Raw genomic sequence first — 24,691 nt, 5'->3', positions numbered from 1 at the left:
AGAAACATAACCTCAATTCTATAGTTTTTGTTTAAAGCGCCATTTTGTTGTTATAAATAATTGACTTGACACATCCGGATATTTTAAAATGATTGTAAGGAGGTTAAAAAATGATGCTCATTGTTTAATAACGAATTAAAAATACTTTTATTTAGATAATATTAGGTATAAAAGGTAATTAATATAAACAAACATAAAAATTATAACGTTTTTATTAAATATTAGCGAGACACTTTTCCGACGTAATAATTTCCACTGGTACTCTGCCTCCGGGTTAATTTTTCTCGAACACTTTCGGTGTAAACTCAAATAACGTAACTAGGCGCCGTTATAAAATGTAAACTATTCGATATCTGACTACTCAAATTTTTGGAAAATCCTATCGAATTAGCGTCCTGTATACCACCGAACATAACGAGTTCCGATTTACCTTCGACTAAGGTATAAAGGATCGTTTCTTCTGGACCGTTTTTTAAATTTTTCGGAGGTAACCACGTCGCAGTGTGGGGTTCTTCTAATACTTTCGATATATCTAATACGTACACCCCCAAATAATGAGTCTTTTTTTCTCTTTTGTAAGCGCCTTTCGTGAAATTTTCCTCTACTTTGAATAAATTCGCTAAACGTTTTTCTCGCATTCTTATGACTTCTTGAAGCCTACCGGGATCTGAATTATTGAACGCTAACATGTTGAGGTTAGATTTATTCGGTGGAGCGAAAACCTGTATCGATAAAAATAATTATACCACATTCCGTTTTTTCATCTAGATATCTATTATTTGTTTTTTCAAAAACTTTATATTTACAAAAAAAATAGGGGGAATACAAAAAATTTAAACTTATATTAGTAAACCGATCAAATCGAACTGACTACAGATACCAAAAAAATTAGAGCGACTAGAGAAATTAAAAGAAACTTTATGGAAGAAAGGTCTGAAGTAATTAGAAAAACTGTAAAAACTTTAGATACCAAAGAAATTAGAGAAACTAAGCAATCTAGAAATACCAGAAAGACTACAGAAAATGAAAGAACAAAATGGGAAATCTAAATGGACAAAAGAGACTAGAAAGACTAGAGAAAGAATGAAAATATCCACTAATAAGAATTTTTTCAATAAATAAAGATCAATTACAATAAATAATTACAAAAAAACTCATTTTTCCATCTAAATTATATGATTTTAAAAAACAAATACTCAATAGAAAGTAAGTTAATATAATATTTGAATGGAATAAATCAATTTACTTACTTTTACATTCGATGATCCGGCATCTTCGTCCTCAATTTCCCTTTTGTGATTTCTCAAAGTTCCCCTTTTCCCGTTGACGTTTTCATCTCTATCCGTTGCTCTATTAGCCAAATCTATCCTGGATAATCTACCATCTTCTGGTAGTGACCCAACTCCGACGTTCCAAGCAGTTTTCGGATAATAAGCAATTTGATTCGACTTGTCAGTTTCCTTTATCCTGTTTAAAACTACAATTTTATCACCTATCTAAAAAGAAACATTATTTTCAACCAATATTTTTGAGTACAATGAAATATCCGATACCTTACAACCTGGATTACTCCAAATATTAGACGGTTGATGGTTTTTTCCTACAATTTCCACTTTCTTCCATTTCCACAAGTCTCCACTCATGTTCAAGATCCACGCATCGCAATGATGAGAAGTAGGACCACCGGAACCGCCTAATATAAGTAAATTTTCTTCGTTGATTATCACTTGGGTTTGTCCGAATCTACCGTTGGGTTTTGGACCACTTTCGACTTCCTGTTTATACCACGTCCAATTATTTAAATTAACTTTCCATATATCGTTTGATTTTTCACAATGTACAGCATTACAAGGTTTCTGTAAACCCCCAAAAAGAATCATCCAATCACCGATTATAGATACTGAATGACCGGCAACGGGCGGTGGAGTATTTATAGCAGTTACAGAGTTCCATCTATTCGCTACAATATCATAAAGGTGCAGTTCGTTGAACAAATGCCAACTCTGGTAAAGAGGATATGACGGGGGGTACGCCCAACCGCCGAATAAAATGAGTTTATCTTTGTATTGGATCATCGAACTGCAAGCTTTCGGCGAAGGGTATGTACCTGTAGCTAATGGACGAATCCATCGACGTTTAGTTAAATCTAAACGCCAGAGGTCGTTGAAAGTGGTCATTGCACAAGTACAACCTGTGGAAATACATATACTGAGCTTTAAAATGGTGTTTGCCCGATTTATGAACAATTAAATGTTTCTATTTTATTTCAAATATTTATACAGGTATCAGAGTTAAAATTACCTCCAAATACAAACATAGAATTGTCATGAACAACAGCTGTGTGCGAGTAACGTTTTGATATAGTCGGGGCCATATCTACAGGCGTTAGACGTTCCCATCTAACATCGAATTCATTGATTGCTCTGTATAAATTACGTTGTTTTTGTTTAACCACATCTATACAAATATTAAAAAAAAACACCATTATAATTAGTGAATTCAAAAAATATACAAATCATAAGCTAATTTCAAAGTATTTTTATTTATCATACTATTTTTAATATACCAGATTGAGTATTAAATATTTTCGTTTGTTCACTGTATAATTACATTTATTAAACGTCTTTGAATGAAAAATATAAAGTTTTTTACACTCAAAATTGACGCACATAATTTTTTATGAATAAACACATAAATGAATCATTAATTTCAGAAATACTTGGCAAAAATTCCGACAAAAAAAACAAAAAAAATCACTAAACCTACCTCCGCACACAAAGACCTTTTCTAAAAATAGTATAAAAGAAAATAAAAGTGTATACTTACTCAAAACACATCTTCTCCATCTTTTACTAACTAACATACAATCGTGTAAATCCTTGTAGGGTGGAATTAGGGATAAAATGAATTCCAAAACTTCGTCAGGTAATGACTCTATATCAGTTACCATTTCGAAGCAGTTAATAAGAGAATTTGTTTATGTGATGTATAAGGGAACCAACCGAGTCAAGTTCTTTTTGAATACTGAACGTTTACACAAAAATGTACAAGATTTGTTATTTTCATTGGAATGTTTGGAATTTGTGTCCAATTTTAAATGTCATTGGTCATGATGACAATTTTGACAGTTAGTTTGCACATGTGTTTATATAAATATTTATTCTAACTATTATTCCATTGACGGACGAATTAAATATTTTGCAAATTATTACTTATTATATCTTGTACAGTACTTAATAAATTCTCATATCTTTTACTTTCTGTTTCTGATTCAAGTATTTTCCAAAAGTTTACTTCAATAAAATTTCTCGATGAATTAACTGAGTTTATATGACCGTAAATTAGTACGAACAATTCATTACTTGGTAATTCTTGACAATTTTCAAAATCTAATCCGATAATAATATGCGATTCGCTAACTGATTGTAAATTTCGTTGAGGAAACGTTATTTTTCCAATAGTTTGAATCGGTCTAAAAGGACGTTTAATTGTATATTAGACATTTTATAATTTATGATTTCTTACCTGTTATTTTCACTAGAGGAGCACTCCAAAAGATTTTTTATTTTAAAAAAAGTGTAATTAATAGGAGATTTATGATTCATTTTTCATATCTGTAAAATATATTTGGTTATGTTTATCTTCTTTGTTAATTTATTTGTTGTAGAGTAAAATTAGAGATGGAAACTTCTAGGAGCTTTTTACTAGAAGGAACGGTTATTTCATATAATCGGCTAAAGTTGTAAATCCGTTTTTTCCTATATAAACATTTTGATACCATTAAATAGATCATTTTTGAACGAACTCGTAAAGACTCAAAAAATCCGTTATAATTTCAAAGTCATTTTGTTTAAAGCTAACCACACTTTGTGTTATTAATTTACATGAACTATTTTTTTTTCAATTATTTTTTCGAAATTTGATACTTGGCTTCTATTTCTATTCGTTTTAAAATCAAAAAAGGTCAAGTTTTAATTAGTTTTTTGTCATCGGCAAGTCTACTGTAAAATTTGGTGTGCTATGGAATTACGAGGTTTGTGACGACATACAAATGGAATTTTCATTACTCTTATTTTAAAAAGTGTAATTAATATAAGTTGCATGATGAAATGTCAAATCAATATTAATATGACGAATAATTTCTACAAACCATTAGCTTGTTTCTTCTACCAATTTATACGCTTCAAACATTGAAACGGCAAATAGAAGGAACAGTTACTTGTACCCTGTTGTTATGTTTCTAAAACTAGAGCTGGGACCTTTTAATTAAAAGGAACAGTTACTTGTACCATTTTGTTGTTATTTTTTAATGTTAATTTATTTGGTATAAAGTGAAATTAGAGCTGCAAACTTTTATAAACAAGGAACAGTGAATAAATACACAAATAGAATGAATTTTTAAAATACTTTGATTTTGATTTAAAAAAAAAATAAAACGGTAACTTTGAGGTGGGAACTTCCAATTAGAAGGAACAGTTACTTGTACTATTTGGTTATTGTGAAGTTAGAGCTGGGAACTTTTAATTAAAAGGAACAGTTACTAAATACACAAATGGTTGATTTCAATAAAACACACTTCTAACTTAAATATTTATTGAATATATATATATATACAAATATGCACTATAACAATTCTTTTGAAAAATTACATACTTCACAAGCACACAAGATTCAGTTCAAAGGAAAAAAGTACTAAAAATATTGCATCAAAGCCCCCCTTTCACAGATTTTCCTCAAATATTTTCATAATTTGTTTACTATAACAAAAACTAAATTCGGTATTGGAAAATCTGTGAAAAAGTTTGAAAACAGTCAATAATATCATATAAAAAAAAATTAAATTAATTATGAATTGATACGGTGAAATTAGTACTTCCGTTAATGAAAATTTAAGTTTAACACAAAATTTTGACTCACTTCATTTGATTTACAATAGAAAAAATTGAAATCTCATTATGTTATAAAGGGCGTCTCATAATTTCGTTAAAATAATCGATGGAATTTAAATAAAAAAAAAAAAAAAATGAAAATACATAGTTTTACCGTATCCAATCAAATCACTAGATACTTATATCACCTTATACAGAGTGTTATATTTTTATAACGTACTTACAATAAATAATAATAAAGGTGGAGCATTTTTTTTTTCATAAGCTACTACGAGGGACATCAAATAAATATTATTGGTGGAAAAATTTAGGAATTAATTGATTTTTATTCAGGTACGCTTCCATGGTTGATAAGTACAAAAAAATTTATATTAACGAAAATTTGGATCAATTTCAAATTTAGATGAAATAATTCGAAAAAAAAGTGATAAAATACTCTCACCCGATACCTTCCAAATACATTCTAATTGAATTATTTGGCATTTTACTCACTTCGAAAGTGTATTAGACTGAAATTCATATCGTAATTGAAAATTTTTTGAGTTTGAAAACTGTTTGGTACCGTATATAACTTTTTGATACAATATTAAGAAAAAAATGACTTAATTAGTCAAATACTTGATTAAATTGGTCATGATTTTTCGGTTTACCAAACTGAATTTAATTAAATTTGAATAATCATTTGCAGCTTTTAATAACTACTATAAATTTCAATTATCCTTATTGCCACGTCTAACCGCAGATTGCGAAAACGACAAAATTGAAAGGGTGTGATAAAAAAATGCGAAAAGGTGTTTGGTAAGGCGATAACGGCAACATCGACGGGGTGTAACGTACGTGTTTTGGAAGGCGATAACGGCAATATCGAAATATATATACGGGGTGTGATATATTTTATTAATAATTACATTATAGGGCATATTGTATTGTTGATAACCGAACAAGCGACATTAGAGCATTTACATATAACACTTTGTTAGTAATAACCGGGTGGCGAATGAAAAATTTCAAAAAAACTGGTTGCCATTATTAACAAAGTTATATGTCAATGCCCTAATGTCGTTTGTTCGGTTATCAACAATACAATATGCCCTACCATACAATTATTAACAAAATATATCACATCCCGTCAATTTTGTCGTTATCGCAATCTGCGGTTAGACGTGGCGATAAGGATACTACGTAAACGCCTATAAACGATTTCATACAGTTTTAAAACCAATTTCCTCTTGTCAATTAATCACTGAATCGATATAGTATTCAAGTCAAAACTACCAATTGACCGGTATTAGTGGCGTAAATCAATCCCTGTCCGGATATCGGTAACCATCTTATACAATTTATTCTACTATCTCTATTCTGTTCTAATTCCCTAATAACCGGTAATCTATCGCCCGGTTCGTCTTTTTGATGGATCTTAAATATTCTGGCCATTATCCAACGGTCGTTTGGTACGATCCTCGACGCCAAACCGACCACCAGATGGCGACTGAGAGGAGAGAGCGATACCGAAACGGCGTTCTGTTCGAAACTGGTGGTATAAAGACATTGACCGAGCGTTTCCCATTTCAAACTATAAACACCTGTAAACGAAAATCGAAAAACATCAAAAAAAAAAAATCGTTGAAATCGATTCTATATTTATTTACCTAATCGATTTGTAACATTTAAATATCCACCTGAAGGTAATAGGGTCACTAAAATCGTTCCGTCTTTGGCTATATCGACGCTGGCGTCGTTATGAATTTTACATTCGCCTACTATCAAATTTCTTGTAGCTGTAACAAGAAAATAAAAATATTTCACGACGCCGTAACAAATTCGGTTAATTTCTTCTTCTTTTCCCCGTAATTATACCTTTTTCTATACGATTATACAGCCACCGAATAGTCTAAAGAAATTTTAGATTCGTTACGCGAGGTACCACTCGCTGGTAAAAGAAGAAGTCGATAGTAAATAAGAAGAAGTATGGGGAGTAAACTTACGACTGCCTATATTCGGTACGCTCCAATCGGATACATTCCACGCTTGTAGCCTGTGATTCGGCGTAACCGTTGTAACCATATCGCTATCGTAGATCTGTTCCCTTTGCGGATCGTCCAAATCGGCGTCGAATGGATTAACGCTCGCGTAAAGCGGATGAAGGAATCTCGGTCTGAACAGACCCATTTGAGGATTCGAACGCAATTCGGATACGCGTTCGGCGAAACGGGCACGTTGATTGATGAGACGTTGAGCGAACGTCGACGACGGTTCCGATACCGGTACGTCGTTAACGGCTACCAAAGGTACGTTCCAAGGTCTAAAATAAAACAAAACTACAATTAAATTCGACTATACACGTTAGTTTAGCGTTGTCGAAGTAGTAGAATCCGTTTATCGCGGTCCTAGAATTAGTACTTTCGATTTTACTGATAATTGCATCAGTTGACATATTGAAGGGTGGGGGATATTTTTAAAAGATAAGGGGTTGGTCGAAGGGGATAAAACGATACAAAAATTGTTTTTCAAGATTTTATTTATTCAACTTTTATTTATGTTCGGATTGAAAACTGTCTTTTGATGTAGCTCAGCATACATATGATCAGATTCACTTTATTCTCAATTAAGTTCGATTTACTTTAGCTTCGATTAAATTAGATTTACTTTAAACTCGATTAGGTTAGGTTTATTCCAATTAGGTTATATTGATACTAGTTTTGATTAGGTTAGGTTTACTTTAGCTGGATTTAGGTTAGGTTCAATTTAGTCTCGATTAGATTAGGTTTAGTTCAGCTTTAATGAAATTTAGTTTATTTTAGTTTCAATTGAGTTACGTTTAGTATAGCTCCAATGGAGTTTGGTTCATTTCGATTAGGTTTGGTGTATTCCAGTTAAGTGGATGCTAGCTTCGATCGGTTTCACTTCAAGTGTCAATTAGGTTAGGTTTACATTAGCTTCGATTAGGTTGAATTTGCATTGGTTTCAATTAGGTTAGGTTAGATTAGGTCAGGTTAGATCTCGATTTGCCGATATAGAGGATTTTCCATATGTAATTTCGAACAAATATATCGTTATTTGGATTTATTTACCTCGAATACGAAGTTACCGGTGGTGATACGGATACATTAGCGGAAACCGTTTGTTCCAAAGCCGGTGAAAGGTTGATATTGTTGGTTCTATACAAATTACTTCCTCCCGTATTATATATATCGGCGTCTTCGTCGTCGTCGTCGCTGTTATCGTTATTACTGGAAGCGTCGTTTATTGGATTTTGAAAAGATCTAGACGTTGACGGTTGAGGATTATCCGTCGATGTTTCTTCTGTAAAATTAATGGTATTTTCAACGAAATTTTTTTAATTTTTATTTTTTTGGTTTATTTCGAATACCTTCGTTAGTTCTTGTCGATATTTGTGCTATAAGATTTGATATAGAAGATAACCATTCGGTATTATTCGAAGTGGAATCTTGGTTTGAAACATTTTCGGTTAAACGGTGTCTCCTGATCGTTCTCAAGCCCCTGAATCAATAAAAAAATTAAAATATTATATACACACAGACCGTTCGTAACTCATTTAAAACTACCGAAGACCAATGTCGAAGATAAACCAATCAGAAACCTTGGCGCAAAGTCATCGGACAAACTGTGTGGCTTTCTAATATGTTTGGACGCTCACTGATGATGTAATTTGAAATTTATTCCTGTTTTAACCACCAGCGATATTCCGGACGGTGTCTTAGATGACCATGTACGGTTACAAGACCAATGGGAAGTTATATTTTGAGGTTAAACGGAAAAAGTGATTAGTAAAAGGTTATAAGTGCCTTATCTAGTCTTATACTAGATGTTTCCTTCTTTGTCCTATTAGCAAGACATCTAAAATGAGTTAAGGGGATCAAGCGAAACTATTTTGCATTCCAGTACAAGTATGAAAACCTTCTAGAGTATCGTTATGGCTTTTATAGGACCTCTATTGCCTAAACAGTCCAGTATCAATCCATTACAGTAAATAATTCAACTTGGCATGTTCTCCAAACGAGAAAATTTTGATTATTTTGGTGTGCCCTCCACAGATACCTCCTCTGGTCGTTCTGGAATCACCTGCGTTACATTATAATAGAGATTGTCCTACCAGTAGACATAAAAAATGAGTTTTTGTCAAAAAATCCTAGTCTAGAGTTAAGCGAAACTATTTTGCATTCCGGTTCAAGTATGGAACACCTTTTAGGGCTTCATTGAAGCTGTTATGGTTGTTATTGGAAGTCTACTACCTAAACGGGTTGAAGTTACCGTTTTTCTATGGTGTCGAGTCCGGTATCAAGCTTGGCACGTGACAATTTTGATTGTTTTGTAAAGGAAACCAACCTTGGACCAAGATATCAATTCCCGGAACCATTATAATGAAGACATTTACCTATTTATAGATCCCAGTAGCATTCTTCTATCGGTACCGTGTCTTGGCATCAGACTGTTCCTTCTGGCGTGATAAGTTTGGCTTAGGGCGATCTGCGCGTGTCTCATTGTCATTTTCATTAACCTAAGGTTTCTGGTTAATTGTTGGGAATAAGTGTATTGCCTTAAAATAAATAAAATTATATAAAAATGTAAGTAACGATGACTTTTTTTTTCTCTACCTTGTTTGTAACATTTGAGAACACAATCTGTCTAATCTGGCGGTGGCGTGTACCCTTTCGTGGACCAAATTTAATCCTGTAGGTGGCGGTATCGAATCGACGACAACTAATAACATTAATTCTGATAGAAGGTGGGACATTGCCAATATACCCGGTATCTGTGAACTAAATATTGAAAAAAATTATTTTTTTTCTTCATTTTATCTCGCCTAATTGGTTTCAAAAATTTTTTTCTAGTGAATAAATTATTAAATAAATATAAAAGAAGGAAATTAATTAAAGACTTTTATTGAATTTTTGTTTATTTTACCTTATTAAGTGTTTACGTTAGTTTTTCTCGTAAATAAATAAATTTTATTCAAAAAATTGATAAATTAAATAAATATTTATACAAATTTCTAAGTTGAAGGTGAGTTATCGATCCAATATTTGTCTATTTTTCCTTATTTGGTGGATTTATTCGCTTGTCGGTAAATAAATATTATTCAAAATAATGTTTGAATAAATGTTAAAAAAATGAATAAATATTTATATAAATTTTTAAAATAAATTATGGTTTTCGATCAATATTTCTCAAATTTTAACCCCTCCCAATATATTCATTCTGATAAATATAAATAAATTTATTTTATTCAAGAAAATGAATAAATATTTGTACTAACTCTTGAGGTATTGGAGAATATCCGATGTCTTCTGCGTGTCGACTCATACTATCAATAATTAGACTCAAAGTATATCTGGCGTTGTATCTGGACAGACCGTCGCGCGTTACCGCCGCCGTGGGATCCACTTGAAGGGGACCTATAGAACCGACCCCCCGTCCTGATGCGTTTCCTCGAGCTAACAACATTAATTCAAATAAATATTCAATAAAACAAATAAATAAATGTCAAAACACACATTTTATTCAAAATAAATAAACTAAAAGATGAATAAATAAAGCTAAGACATAATTTATTTCAAATAACTACACTAAAAGATGAATAACGGATTAAATGATATTAAATCACACTTCATTCGAAAAAAATAAATTAAAAGATGATTAAATAAAGCCAAATCATAATTTATTTAACATATATAAACTAAAAGATGAATAAATAAAGTTAAATCACGATTTATTAAAAATAAATAAACTGAAAGATGAATAAATAAATAAATAATATTAAATCACATTTTATTCGAAATAAATAAATTGAAAGGTGAATAAATAAAGTTGAATCACGATTTATTCAAAATAAATAAACTAAAAGATGAATAAATAAAGTTAAATCACGATTTATTCAAAATAAATAAATTGAAAGGTGAATAAATAAAGTTGAATCGTAATTTTTTTGAAATAAATAAACTAAAAGATGAATAAATAAAGTTAAATCACGATTTATTCAAAATAAATAAACTGAAAGATGAATAAATAAATAAATAATATTAAATCACATTTTATTCGAAATAAATAAATTGAAAGGTGAATAAATAAAGTTGAATCGTAATTTTTTTGAAATAAATAAACTAAAAGATGAATAAATAAAGTTAAATCACGATTTATTCAAAATAAATAAATTGAAAGGTGAATAAATAAAGTTGAATCGTAATTTTTTTGAAATAAATAAACTAAAAGATGAATAAATAAAGTTAAATCACGATTTATTCAAAATAAATAAACTGAAAGATGAATAAATAAATAAATAATATTAAATCACATTTTATTCGAAATAAATAAATTGAAAGGTGAATAAATAAAGTTGAATCGTAATTTTTTTGAAATAAATAAACTAAAAGATGAATAAATAAAGTTAAATCACGATTTATTCAAAATAAATAAATTGAAAGATGAATAAATAAAGTTGAATCGTAATTTTTTTGAAATAAACTAAAAGATGAATAAATAAAGTTAAATCACGATTTATTCAAAATAAATAAATTGAAAGGTGAATAAATAAAGTTGAATCGTAATTTTTTTGAAATAAATAAACTAAAAGATGAATAAATAAAGTTAAATCACGATTTATTCAAAATAAATAAACTGAAAGATGAATAAATAAATAAATAATATTAAATCACATTTTATTCGAAATAAATAAATTGAAAGGTGAATAAATAAAGTTGAATCGTAATTTTTTTGAAATAAATAAACTAAAAGATGAATAAATAAAGTTAAATCACGATTTATTCAAAATAAATAAATTGAAAGGTGAATAAATAAAGTTGAATCGTAATTTTTTTGAAATAAATAAACTAAAAGATGAATAAATAAAGTTAAATCACGATTTATTCAAAATAAATAAATTGAAAGGTGAATAAATAAAGTTGAATCGTAATTTTTTTGAAATAAATAAACTAAAAGATGAATAAATAAAGTTAAATCACGATTTATTCAAAATAAATAAACTGAAAGATGAATAAATAAATAAATAATATTAAATCACGATTTATTCAAAATAAATAAATTGAAAGGTGAATAAATAAAGTTGAATCGTAATTTTTTTGAAATAAATAAACTAAAAGATGAATAAATAAAGTTAAATCACGATTTATTCAAAATAAATAAATTGAAAGGTGATTAAATAAAGTTGAATCGTAATTTTTTTGAAATAAATAAACTAAAAGACGAATAAATAAATAAATAACGTTAAATCACACTTTATTTATAATAAACAAACTAAAAGGTGAATAAATAAATAAATTAAAATAACTTTTTATTCAAAATAAATAATAATTACAAACTCGAATAATTTATAACCTAAAAATTAACCTCCAAAATGTATAATCAATAACGAAAACGTATACCAAAATTATCTGTATAGATTTGAGATAATTTGGAAAAATTTATAACCTAAAAATTAACTACACTAACCGAATATCACTGCATTCTGACATTGTCTTCGGTTGGGAGTCAAGACTCCGAATGAGAGGTTGTTGTACCGCTCTGATGAGACGTAATAACGTCGAAACTAGTCAACGGTTACAATATTCTCCTTACAATCGCTAACTATTAGAGATATTGATACCGATGAACGTCACTCTTTTTAGATGAGATGTAATTCGACATTCGTCGAGGCGCTAGCCGGGGGAGTAATTGTTTTTTGTTACGAAGAACGTAGGTAGAAATCATATAATTCGATATAATAATCGGAAACGTATACAGGAGGATCGACATGAAATTTAGATGATTTGATAAATACATAACCTAAAAATTAATTTTTGTAACGTGTATTTAATAAGCTAAAACGTTTACAGGGCGCTCCAAAAGTATCTAAATGGGTTATAAATAAATAGGTGTATGGAAAGTAAAAGGAATGTGATTTGAATAATTTGAAAAAATATTTAACGGAATTGGGGTTAGTTTTTTTTTTTGTTCTTACCTAATATTCTATCCATTCTGAGCACGCAGGCGTGTAATCTCAACGATAATATGTGTTCGCCCAAATCTATGGTAGCCATGGGTCGGTTACTCGGTCTAGGTTGTCCGAAGGTAGTAAACGAAGCTACTTCTTCGGTTAAAAATCTTTCCAATCTCCTCGTCATAATGTCCATCGTATTGGTATTAATAACCGGAAAACTGGGTAAATCGTAACGATTTCCCGAAGAATCTTGATTATTCGATGAACTAGAAGAAGAAGAAGAAGAAGTAGTAGTAGGAGTCGGTCTTGAAGAAGCATTCCGATTCTGTCTATTCTGTCTGTTCGAATAAGGACGAAGAAAAAATCGTAATACCGACGGTCTACGAAATTGTCTAGCCAAACGACACATCCTCGATGGGGGATAAGTTTTTCTACCGCTATTTCTCGTCGGCGGTCTATTATGCGTCGTTTCGGTTCCCGAAGTACCCGGTTCGGATCGTTGCCGATTCGATAAATCGTTACCGGGATGATCTCCGCTACCGCCGACGTCTCTGAATCTCCAATTCGACATGTTCGACGGTTCTTCTGTATTCGTTTCTCGAGGACCGTTATCGCTTATCCTGGTACCGGCCATCATTTCACGTACGCCCGATAAACCGGTACCGGTACTACGTTGGTTGTTTTCCGTATTCGACGATTCTTCCAAATTTCTGAAATGCAATATCAAGCCGACGATCAATCGCCGGATCAATTGGAGTTGTTCCACTTCTAACATGGCGCGGTCGATACGTTCTATATCTTCGATCTTATAATAAAAAAGAAAATTGTTATCGTCAATTAATATAATGATCATTTATTTTTATTTAAATCCGCCTAACCTGTTGCCTCAACAAGCGAGCTTGTCGCTGTATATGCATAATGGTAAGATGAATGGTAACCCTCAAAGGCGGTCCCGATTCTCCCCCCATCTGGGACGAATGGTGAGCGTCTTCCGGATTTCTCGGATAAGTATGATCCGAAGCGACGGCGTTAAAATTCGGTCTCGGACTAAATATATCTAAAAGGTTAACGCTATCAGCGTTATTCGAATCCGGCGATAGATTATCGGACCTGTGATCCCTTATGTAGAAATTCGAATCGAAATAATCCCAATTTGGCGTCGGATTAGTCTGTAAATGGAATATTTTTCATGTTATTTTGTTGGGACGTCGCGTATATTTACCTCTGATGGACCGTATCGACCCGGTATCGTAGTGGAATTAAGTACGTCCATGGTATTGGTGATGTTTCTTAATAGAGTATCCGATTGGGTTAAGATGTTATCTAATCTTTCCGATAAGTTACTTAATATGTTGGAATTGTCTCCGGGTCTGGTACTAACCTAAAAATTAATTGGATAAACGGATATATTAGATTAAATTTATTGTTTTTACCCCCATTCTGACGACATTTTCAAGGCTGGATTCTAATTCTCTTACGATTTCGCTGAGGGAGGCGGCGCAAGCGTTGGTCGGTATTTCCGGATGATCCGCGTCTGGCGGCGGTGGTGGAGGAGGTGGATCGTCTTCCGAATTGTCCAATTCTGAGTAATTGAACAATTCATCGACTCCGAATGTCGAGGAATTGAATGATCTTGTATCTAATAAGAAAAATGATTAATGTAATGAAAATAAGATTAAATCGATCGAATAATAAGTAAATGAATATTAAATAGGAAAAATTAAAAAATCAATTAAAAGAGTATTAAAACAATGAAAAAATTGATTTTAAACAAAAAGAATTGATAAATAAATGGGTATTGAATTAAAAAAAAATTAAAAAAGAAATAAATCGATGAAAAAATTAATTTAAATACGATAAATGAATATTAAATGAAAAAAAAAATGATATAAAAATTAATCGATTTAAACAAAATAAATGAGTAAAATTGAAAAAATCATTTAAAAAAATCTAAAATCATTGGAAAAGATTGAATCCATGTAAAACTGGGTCAATAAAGAGAATTCAAGCAAAAAAATTATATCAAAAAAATGGAAAAAAATTAGAAAAACTGAATAAAAAAAACAAATCACAGAAAAAAATAATAATAAATCGAAAGAATTATATAGAAAATTAAATTAAAATAATAGTAGCGAAATTCAAAAAATGATATTAAAAAAAATACATGAAATTTAAAAAAATGATAAAAACTAAAAAAAAAAAGGTAAAAATGAAAAACAAAATTTAAAAATATGATAAACAAACTTTAAAAACAAAATAAACATTTTAAAAAAATACACAAAATTTAAAGAAATGATAAAAATTAAGAAAAATTATAAAAATTTACACAAAATTTAAAAAAAAATGATAAAAATGAAAAACAAAATTTGAAAAAATGATAAACTTTAAAAATAAAATAAACAACATTTAAAAAAAATACACAAAATTTAAAAAAAAATGATAAAAATTAAGAAAAATTATAAAAATTTACACATAATTTGAAAAAATGATGAACAAAGTTTAAAAATAAAATAAACAACATTTAAAAAAATACACAAAATTTATAAAAATTTACACAAAATTAAAAAAAAATGATAAAAATGAAAAACAAAATTTGAAAAAATTATAAGCAAACTTCAAAAACAAAATAAACATTTAGAAAAAAATACACAAAATTTAAAAAAAAATGATAAAAATTAAGAAAAATAAAAATTTACACATAATTTGAAAAAATGATGAACAAAGTTTAAAAATAAAATAAACAACATTTAAAAAAAATACACAAAATTTATAAAAATTTACACAAAATTAAAAAAAAATGATAAAAATGAAAAACAAAATTTGAAAAAATTATAAGCAAACTTCAAAAACAAAATAAACAACATTTAGAAAAAAATACACAAAATTTAAAAAAAAATGATAAAAATTAAGAAAAATAAAAATTTACACATAATTTGAAAAAATGATGAACAAAGTTTAAAAATAAAATAAACAACATTTAAAAAAAATACACAAAATTTAAAAAAAATACAAAAATTTTTAAAAAATGATAAAAATTTACACAAAATTAAAAAAAATGATAAAAATGAAAAACAAAATTTGAAAAAATTATAAGCAAACTTCAAAAACAAAATAAACAACATTTAGAAAAAAATACACAAAATTTAAAAAAAAATGATAAAAATTAAGAAAAATTATAAAAATTTACACATAATTTGAAAAAATGATGAACAAAGTTTAAAAATAAAATAAACAACATTTAAAAAAAATACACAAAATTTAAAAAAAAATGATAAAAATTAAGAAAAATTATAAAAATTTACACATAATTTGAAAAAATGATGAACAAAGTTTAAAAATAAAATAAACAACATTTAAAAAAAATACACAAAATTTAATAAAAAATACAAAAAATTTAAAAAAATGAAAAAAATTTAAAAAAATGAAAAACAAAATTTGAAAAAATGATAAACAAACCTTAAAAACAAAATAAACATTTAAAAAAAATACAAAAAATTTAAAAAAATGATAAAAATTATAAAAATTTACACAAAATTAAAAAAAAATGATAAAAACTGAAAAAAAATGATAAAAATGAAAAACAAAATTTGAAAAAATGATAAAAACAAAATAAACAACATTTAGAAAAAAATCAAAAAAATTTAAAAAAATGAAAAACAAAAATTTAAAAAATGATAAACATACTTCAAAAACAAAATTAAAAAAAAAATACACAAAATTTAAAGAAATGATAAAAATTTAAAAAAATAAAAAACAAAATTTGAAAAAATGATAAACTTTAAAAACAAAATAAACAATATTTAAAAAAAAATACACAAAATTAAAAAAAAATAATAAAAATTTAAAAAAATCAAAAACAAAATTTGAAAAAATGAAGCAAAATTTAAAAAAATAATAAAAATAATTGAAAAAAAATGAGACAAAATAAAAAAAAAATAATAGAATAAACACGGCAACATATTGAATCACTTACTGAACCTGTTTCTGCTCCACAAATAATGCGGCATCCTCCTGTGTCTTATATAATTAACCCTTGTCGGCATAAAAGCCGATATCCTATGCGAAAAAAACCTCCTTCTAGGCGGCGGTGTCGCAGACGCCGCTGCAGCGTTCGAATTCGAAGTGTATATAGTGGAATTAGTGGTTCTAGTACTCGTATTACCAATTGTAACCGGAGGCAGGAACGATGTATCCCTTACCGAAGTATCGACATCGTCCGACGTCCATTCCTCCATAAAATTCCTCAAAACTCTCGGACCCTGATCTGAAATTAAACACCAATTCACAATAACACCCGGTATAATCGATTTTTATCTCATACTTTGTTCGGGATTTTCCGTAAGGGTTGTTGGCGTATTCACGGTATCCGAATTATCGGTAGGTTCGTTCTGATTTAAATTGTTCCCTTGTTCCGAAGAATTTTCTCTATCTCTGGAAGTTTGAGCTTCTCTATCGGTTCCGTTATCATCTATATCCGTCAATAATACTATCAGTCTTGCTAGAGCGCTACAAGGATGAGAACTACTGGTACTGGCTTCGTTACTGGTTTCGCGTTGTTGAGAACTAGAAGAAAAATTGAAAGTATAGAAATTTTGTTTAAAAAAAAAAAAAAGAATGTCGATGGTAGACCTGTTGTTGGAGCTCCGACGGATCCCCGGGGAATGAGAATTCATTTCTTCTTCGGAACTACTACTGTCCGAAGTGGTATCGACATGATTCAGATGACGCCTGTTGGTTTTTCTCAAAAAGTTCGGGTACATCTGTTTGAAACGCATCCTCACGTGTTCGCGGCTGTTTTCGAATAATCTGTAATTTTTTTACACAAATTTTGATAAAAAAAAAGGGACCTAACCTTTTATTATTCTTAATGTCTCAACACTACTGTCTGATATGAACATTTTTAAGGTTATTCGAGACCCCCTTATTGGAAATTTATACAAAAATCGAGGTATTTGTCTAAAAAAAACTGAAACAAATTTGAATCTATTAAAAAAAATCATCCAAAGTCACATTTTTCTTGGGAAATGTAATACAATAATCGTCGTGGGCTATAGTCAGAGGAGAAGTTGTTTTTTTTACTAAATTTGATTTAAAAACATTCTCCAGTATGGGACAATTTCAATTTCAAAAGACCCTTCGGCTTTTATACACAAATATGATTAGAACATCTATTTTTATTTCACTTATTTCGAAAATTACACTGAGGAAGTAAATAAAATACCGAAACAAATGAATAGGTTAAGTAATACCTAATTCTAATCAATTAAAATGGCCCCCATTGACAAATTTTTCTTAAAAAATGTTTTACAATAATCGTCGTGGTTTCTAGACAGGTGAGTGGTTATATTTTTCACTAAATTTGATCAGAAAAAACTCTCTAGTATTAACCGATTCAAATTTTCAAATAAGACAAGGCCCTTTAGCATCTATACTAGAGAGTAGTTAATTTTTTTCCCTAAATCTGATAAATAAATTCTCAATTCATACCCAAGGTTAAAGAACTATTTTAATCAAACATTTATACAAGAATTTGATCAAAAAATCTATTTTTTTTTTCATCGATTTCATACATGTCTTACCGAGGAAGCAAAAAAGTCGAAATTGGTTGTGTGATACTTGATATGAATCCATTTTGCAATCATTCGGCAAACAAAAATATAATTCAATAATCATCACAGCACATAGATTATTTTTTCCACTAAATAACTGTTCTACATAGAAATTCATACCTTACCTTATTAATTCTGGTCGATCAGTTGCTGGTAAGGATCTAATTATCGGTAATATCCTATTTCTAACTTCCTCTTCAGCGGTCCTTTTAATACTAGAAAGCAATTCGTCGACGTTGGCTTGATTTGAACTGTCCCCTCGTCTAGAAGAACTTTCCCTGCTGGTACTGGGTAATGAATTTCTCGAAGTACTGGGTTCCATATTAATTTCTTCTTCAGTTTCGGTACCCTCTTGTCTTCTAAAACCGCTCGGTCCAGGTTCTGAAATTACTAAAAAGTAGTTACACAAAAAAAAAATTCTCAATCTTATTTCACCTTCGTCTTTATTAGATCTTATTCTGAATTCTGAAGAACTGCTACTAGACGAACTGTTATCCCCACAACCACTAGTTGTATTCTTGTCTGTACTTATAGTAACTATTTTTCTAACTGTAGCTGTCTGTTCGGTTTGTGTAGAATTCGTTTTACCATCTTTACTACCTTTCGACGACTTCCTTTTATCCCCATTATTTTTTTTCAGCCTTTTCTCTTTCGGTTGCTCCGAATCTTCAGTCTTATGTTTACGAGATTCCGAAGTTTGAGTACCTCGAATTAACGTATTTGGTTTTTTGATCACTGAAAATATCCTACTGGGCGTTAGTAGATTGTGAGCGGATTTTTGGGGCGATTGAGACGAACAACTGGGTTTTTCCTCTAAAATTATATTAAAAAAAATTGAAAAACTATCATATTTCTAGTACATATAACTCACGATCTGTGTTGTTGTTTTGTGGTACGTTTGAACTACTGGGTAACGTTTCTTCTAAAACCCTATCCACCGCACTAGTAGTTGGTTGATTTTGATTAGAATCGTTGGTATTAGTGGTACTAGATTGTGTAGTATCACTTGTATTTGGTTGAGGTTCAGTAGTTTGAGTACCACTATTATTGAACCAATGATCCGGTTCCATTGGATCAGTTCCTCTATCGATCTGAAATAAATATTAAAATTTACCGGAAATTAAAGATTATTATAATTTTTACCATTGTTGGTGATCTGTAAAGTTGTAAATATCTATGTACGAGTTGTTCATATTCCCTAACTAAAGTTCTATAACACATCGATATCCGTCTTTCTCTTTCTGGAAAACTTAACTGAGATTCTCTACTAGAACTTGCAGTAGTATCGGTCGTCGATGGCTATAATATATAGATTCGATTGAAAAAAAAATCAAATTTGATTTAAAATCAAAAATATTACTTGGTTTTGATTGGTGTTAGCTAACCTCTGGGTTATTCTTCTTCTATAAGGACTAGCACACCATTCCTGTCTTGGTACTGGCACTGGAGCTCTAACTCTTTCCCATCTAGTCATGGGACTATTAGCTATACCGGTAATTAATTTATGACCCATAGCGTCAAAAGCTACATAACGAACCTTTAAAAATAATAATTTATTTTTAATAGTTTGATAATTTGAGGAAAAAAAATTACCTTCTCTTTTACATTATAAGTTGCTGCGCTTACGAAAGGTTCAGGTTGACTCCAATCCCAGAAATACACACAATTATAAGTAGCTATAGCTAAAACCCTATCATTCGGATGGAAAGCTAATGATGCTATCACCGATTGATTTACAGCTGTCCAAACTTCACTACCACCCTAAATAATTCATTTTATTATAAATAGTATGAGAAAAAATATTTACTTACGCTTAAATCCCATATTCGTACTTGACCTCCAAGACATCCGGATGCTACAATTTGATCTGAAGTAGGATGGAATGCTATACACCAAGGAGTCCTCGGATGTCCAACTAAAGTTTTTATATTCCTACCATTTCTCAAGTCTGTAATGTATATATTATGATTACCATGAGTTGAAGCTACCTTTGTCCCATCGGGACTAAACGCCATCAAGAATGTGGATTTTGGTATACCTGGCATTTCACATCGCTTAAAAAAACATTAGGATCGATAAGTCGTGAAATATTATTGATATAATCGCTTACCATTTCGCTAAAATCTTTTTTTCTAACAAATTCCTCTTCGGCGAAGAGTTCAAGACTCTCTTTAGATCCGACATTTTTATTTACAAACCCAAGTGATCTATTTCCAAGTCCGTGATAAAAATCTATAGCGGCATTGTTTATTTGTTCCCTTTTGAACTTATGCAATAGATCAAAATCATCTTTATTCATGTTTAATTAAACACTACCTAAAAGTATTAAAAACCTATTTTTTTTTTAAATTCGATACGAGTTATTAAGGAATGTGATGTAAAAATAGTATCAATATTCCATCATTTTTATATAAAAAAATGAATTATTATATTTAAAACTGCCTTAAAATAATAATAATATGATAAAAATAAGTTTGATGCCTATTTATATCTAATTAAAAAATTTCTTCCCAAAAATCTTGTTTTAAAATGTATCTACCTACTAAACACGATAAATCATAAAATGTATCGCTTCAAAACGTATTTTTAATTATTTGAAATCAGTTGTTTTTAATAATACACAAAATGGTAACCACGTATAACAAAATTTCCTTTGAGTGGAATTGTATAAATCTACAGATCAAAACGATCTCTTATATGGTCATAACTGTATTTGAAAAGTTTTATTGGTTTTTGTCTTATTCATAAACGGATTATAATAATGAAAATGCAGGGTAGGGCACTATTTAAACTACTTTAAACGCAAACTAATATCGGTAAACGATTATTTAAACGCTTACCTAACCATAGGAACACTATATTCTAAATAGTCTTTGTTAAGAAATTATTAAGATTATTAATTATAAACACATAAGTTTATTGACGTAACACTACATCCAGCACGATTATTCCTTTTGCTTTCAGTTAATTACTGCAAATGTCAAGCTGGATATTGAGTCATGGAACATCTGATTGACGTTTGACAGGAAATATTTGCCGGGATTTGTTCCCTTTTCCTTTATTATTATAACCATTTAAAAAAAGTTCAGCAGTTTCCATTAAAATTTAGATGTTTTTTTTTACGAAAACTATTCATTTTTAACAATAACACACAATGGGAACAAATTTAAAACTAATCAAAACTAATGATTAAATATTCCCGAATCTACAACCCAGACATTTTTGTATTTGGAGGTTATGTTTTCGACGTCACTGCGTGGTCGTTTATTTCTCAATTTTACTTTGATATTTTTTATAACGTGTATCGATGTTTTAGATTCGAGATTCCAAGTTCGAAATGTAGTATTTTGTTTCCAACAGTATTTTTTTCAAGCCAAAATTAGTTGGAAATTAAAAACTATTTAAAAATAAAAAGTAAATAAAACAATAAGGATATACGTAATGACGTCATAACATAACCTAGAAATATGAATATCAGTTGAAAATTAATTCTTTGATCGAAAACTATAAAATGTAAATGAAACAATAATGACACATAATGACGTCAAAAACATAACCTAAAAATACGACTTTTTTATCATTTATTAACTCGGCTGAATTAGAATTGACTTATATTTGTTCTTCTCATAATAACGGTTATAAAATCGTAATTTATATTCTCATATACTTGATGAAAAACTTTACAAGAGCTCAATAGTATTTTTAACAAAAAAATGAGAAAAGAATTTATTTTGTGTCGTAGACGATTTAAATTAATATATTTATAAATACATATTCATGTTTATGTTGAGAAAAGCCTTGCTAGGAACTATCTCAATAGTGAAAAAGTAATTAAATGCTATTTAACTAAGTCAAAATATATTATTAAAAAAACGCCGAGTTTGTGTTAAACATGTAGCCACACTGTCTCTATCAAACCACCGTAGGGTTAATTAATTTTCAGCGCTTCCATTCCAATTAAAGGCTATCAATTATTATTAGTAGAATTTTTTTCAAAAAATATATTTCTCTAATAAAGAAACCTTCATACGTAAATCTCTTAGATACTTAAAAACATTATGTATTTTTCAACTCCGAGAATTCTATTTTACCGACTTATTAGTGTGGCTAGTATTTAAGAGATGGCGCAAGCGTTCATTTTTGATGTATAATTCAACGTCTTATTACTGCGATAATTTTTTTTCAACACTTTTAGTTATTATTAGCAATGTTTGGTTTGTAGAAGTTTTTTTATACTTTATTCATATTAGTTTTTTTTTGGATAAATAATTCTTATAATATTATTCCGTTTTTATTATTCTTGTTTTAATAATCGATCCAATAAAGCAAAAAGTTTCTAATCGAAACTTACGTCAAATTATGTAGAAATGTCACTTGTCAAATATTAAGGTTTATATATTCTGAAATGTTAGTATAATTCTACATTTTCTATTTTCCAAATAATTGTAATAAATTACAAAGTAATTAGTAACCAATGTATGAAAAAATCATTTATGATATATTACAGAAAATATGTATTAGGAGTTCGATCAAAATCAAGATGTTTATCAATATATTATATATAAAAAGCATTTAGTAGTACGTCTACTACGGTAGCCGGAGGGTACCAAAACCGCGTGATTAGTCATTACACTCATTAGACATACTTTCCAGCTTCGGTACTACTAGGCAATACCAGTATAGTACTCATTTCTATTACGAGATTACATTTTTGTTTTCGTATACGGTGATGCCTGAAAAATATCAGATATTTACGCTTAAGAATATATTATGAAAAGTTATAAGTTATGCATACGGTTAAGTAACAGTAGACACGGTTTGACAGTCGCTGTATTTCCGGTTTAAATTTTACGTTGTTGTATTCAATAACAGCTTTTTATGTGTAAGTTATTTTGATAATGTATTTGAAATTGCTTTTAATGTTTGTGGAAATTGAAGTATTTGAAGAGTTTAGTTGGAATACCAAAAGAGTTTCAGTATGTCGATAGGAAATTGTTGCTGTCATTTTTTTTCACTAGTGATTAGGCAACACAAATCACACTTTGTTGTTTCCGGAATTGTTGTCAGTGCCTTGAATTTTATAAATTAATTAAGATATCTATTTATTTATCTTATAATAGATATTTTTAAACTATAAAAAAAGCGTGTCCGTCAAAATGAAAACGTAAAGTTAAAAGTTCCATTGTCCCACCCACAATTAAGATATTAAATGTCCGTTATTTCTAAAAGGACCTTGGCATCGATTCGTGCGGAGATTTTTCGATCGTCTATCGACAATTTCGACCTCTTTAACTAATTCGCCGTCACTAATTTACCATTTCTAGATCACCACGTTTCTCTGCCGGTTTATTTTCATCGATTATAGTTTGAATATCCACAAGAAAATAAATCAAGGTCAAAGAAGACGGTTGCAATTATTTAACATCAAAAACAGTTTATCAAAAAGATATTTACGTAATACCAAAAATAGAATTGTTACAATTAACAAATGTTCTATAATTAATTACATAATTACTTTAATTTCTTATTTCGTAGACATTTTTTATGTATTTGTTGTTGAATCGTTTCGATTTTGGGCGAATATCAAAATTGAAATATATTTTCAACTAAATCACTAATTAGTAAAACAAAAATTTAAAATTGAAGCCTATTATATTTTGTTTCGTGTTTATGGGAACTTTGTCTCACTAAATTCCCCGTCATACGAGGGTAGTTCTAGAAGTTACGTGACGTGCTGCACAGTCGCCATCTTACTCACAACTGACAGTGACAGATAATGGCGGCCGTTTCCGCAACCATCACCGCTTCTATAATTGTAATACATCAAAAGAAAACTTTGAAACTTTCCCTTTTCATGTAGCATTTGTACTTTAATAAATACGAAATTATAAAAATGGGAATATAATTTAGAATAACCCTGTATATTAGTACGCCGATAATATTCGTCATAGGTAACAGTGGAGAGATAAGAGCGATAGAAAGAGAAGACGAACAGGTTGTGGCAACTTACCAGCGTCTTAACAAAACCCGCAGCGCCAGCGGGGGCGTAGTATCTACGATAGTTACTACTCGTTGCATCGAGATGTATGGTACCGCAGAGAGGAGCGGATCCTAGACGTAAGGTGAGCTGTCACATTCGACTCAGCGGGCTATGAATGTATGCGTACGCCGAGAGATGACCGCACCTTAACCGACGATATTTTTATTTAACCATTTATACGCGTTTTATTGTTATAGCT

The 24,691-nt window shown here is 29.6% G+C and overlaps 2 protein-coding genes across 2 annotated transcripts; both read right to left on the bottom strand.

Annotated features, from left to right (window-relative positions):
- Positions 1-123: 123 nt before the first annotated feature.
- LOC130453269 (F-box only protein 42) lies at positions 124-3,653 on the bottom strand. The gene is made up of 6 exons (XM_056792908.1): positions 3,526-3,653; positions 2,827-3,472; positions 2,302-2,457; positions 1,554-2,191; positions 1,251-1,496; positions 124-722 (listed from the first exon to the last, which is right to left on the bottom strand). Exons 2-6 carry the CDS (start codon positions 2,948-2,950, stop codon positions 306-308), a joined length of 1,581 nt encoding a protein of 526 aa, XP_056648886.1. The 5' UTR covers positions 2,951-3,472; positions 3,526-3,653; the 3' UTR covers positions 124-305.
- Positions 3,654-4,576: 923 nt separating this feature from the next.
- LOC130453268 (uncharacterized) lies at positions 4,577-21,434 on the bottom strand. The gene is made up of 24 exons (XM_056792907.1): positions 21,293-21,434; positions 20,563-20,768; positions 20,264-20,506; positions 20,046-20,213; positions 19,813-19,989; positions 19,596-19,751; positions 19,324-19,543; positions 18,888-19,265; positions 18,578-18,833; positions 17,473-17,649; positions 17,165-17,406; positions 16,817-17,107; positions 14,277-14,482; positions 14,066-14,224; positions 13,722-14,012; positions 12,865-13,648; positions 10,168-10,345; positions 9,506-9,670; positions 9,286-9,447; positions 8,260-8,390; positions 7,961-8,192; positions 6,875-7,191; positions 6,539-6,667; positions 4,577-6,472 (listed from the first exon to the last, which is right to left on the bottom strand). The coding sequence occupies exons 2-24, from the start codon at positions 20,749-20,751 to the stop codon at positions 6,150-6,152; spliced, it is 5,574 nt and encodes a 1,857-aa protein (XP_056648885.1). The 5' UTR covers positions 20,752-20,768; positions 21,293-21,434; the 3' UTR covers positions 4,577-6,149.
- Between the last annotated feature and the right edge of the window lie 3,257 nt (positions 21,435-24,691).

Source organism: Diorhabda sublineata, chromosome 2, assembly GCF_026230105.1.
Source record: "Diorhabda sublineata isolate icDioSubl1.1 chromosome 2, icDioSubl1.1, whole genome shotgun sequence".
Taxonomy (NCBI): domain Eukaryota; kingdom Metazoa; phylum Arthropoda; class Insecta; order Coleoptera; family Chrysomelidae; genus Diorhabda; species Diorhabda sublineata.
This window is presented reverse-complemented; position numbering and strand designations above follow the sequence as displayed.

Coding starts and splice junctions, on each gene's coding strand:
- LOC130453269 (XM_056792908.1), bottom strand. CDS start 2,950: ATGGTAACTGATATAGAGTCATTACCTGACGAAGTTTTGGAATTCATT. Junction 2,458..2,826: donor ATGGAGAAGATGTGTTTTGA/GTAAGTATACAC, acceptor ATATTTGTATAG/ATGTGGTTAAACAAAAACAA. Junction 723..1,250: donor CCGGATCATCGAATGTAAAA/GTAAGTAAATTG, acceptor TTATCGATACAG/GTTTTCGCTCCACCGAATAA.
- LOC130453268 (XM_056792907.1), bottom strand. CDS start 20,751: ATGAATAAAGATGATTTTGATCTATTGCATAAGTTCAAAAGGGAACAA. Junction 13,649..13,721: donor CTCGCTTGTTGAGGCAACAG/GTTAGGCGGATT, acceptor TTTTATTATAAG/ATCGAAGATATAGAACGTAT. Junction 9,671..10,167: donor TATTCTCCAATACCTCAAGA/GTTAGTACAAAT, acceptor TTCAATATTTAG/TTCACAGATACCGGGTATAT.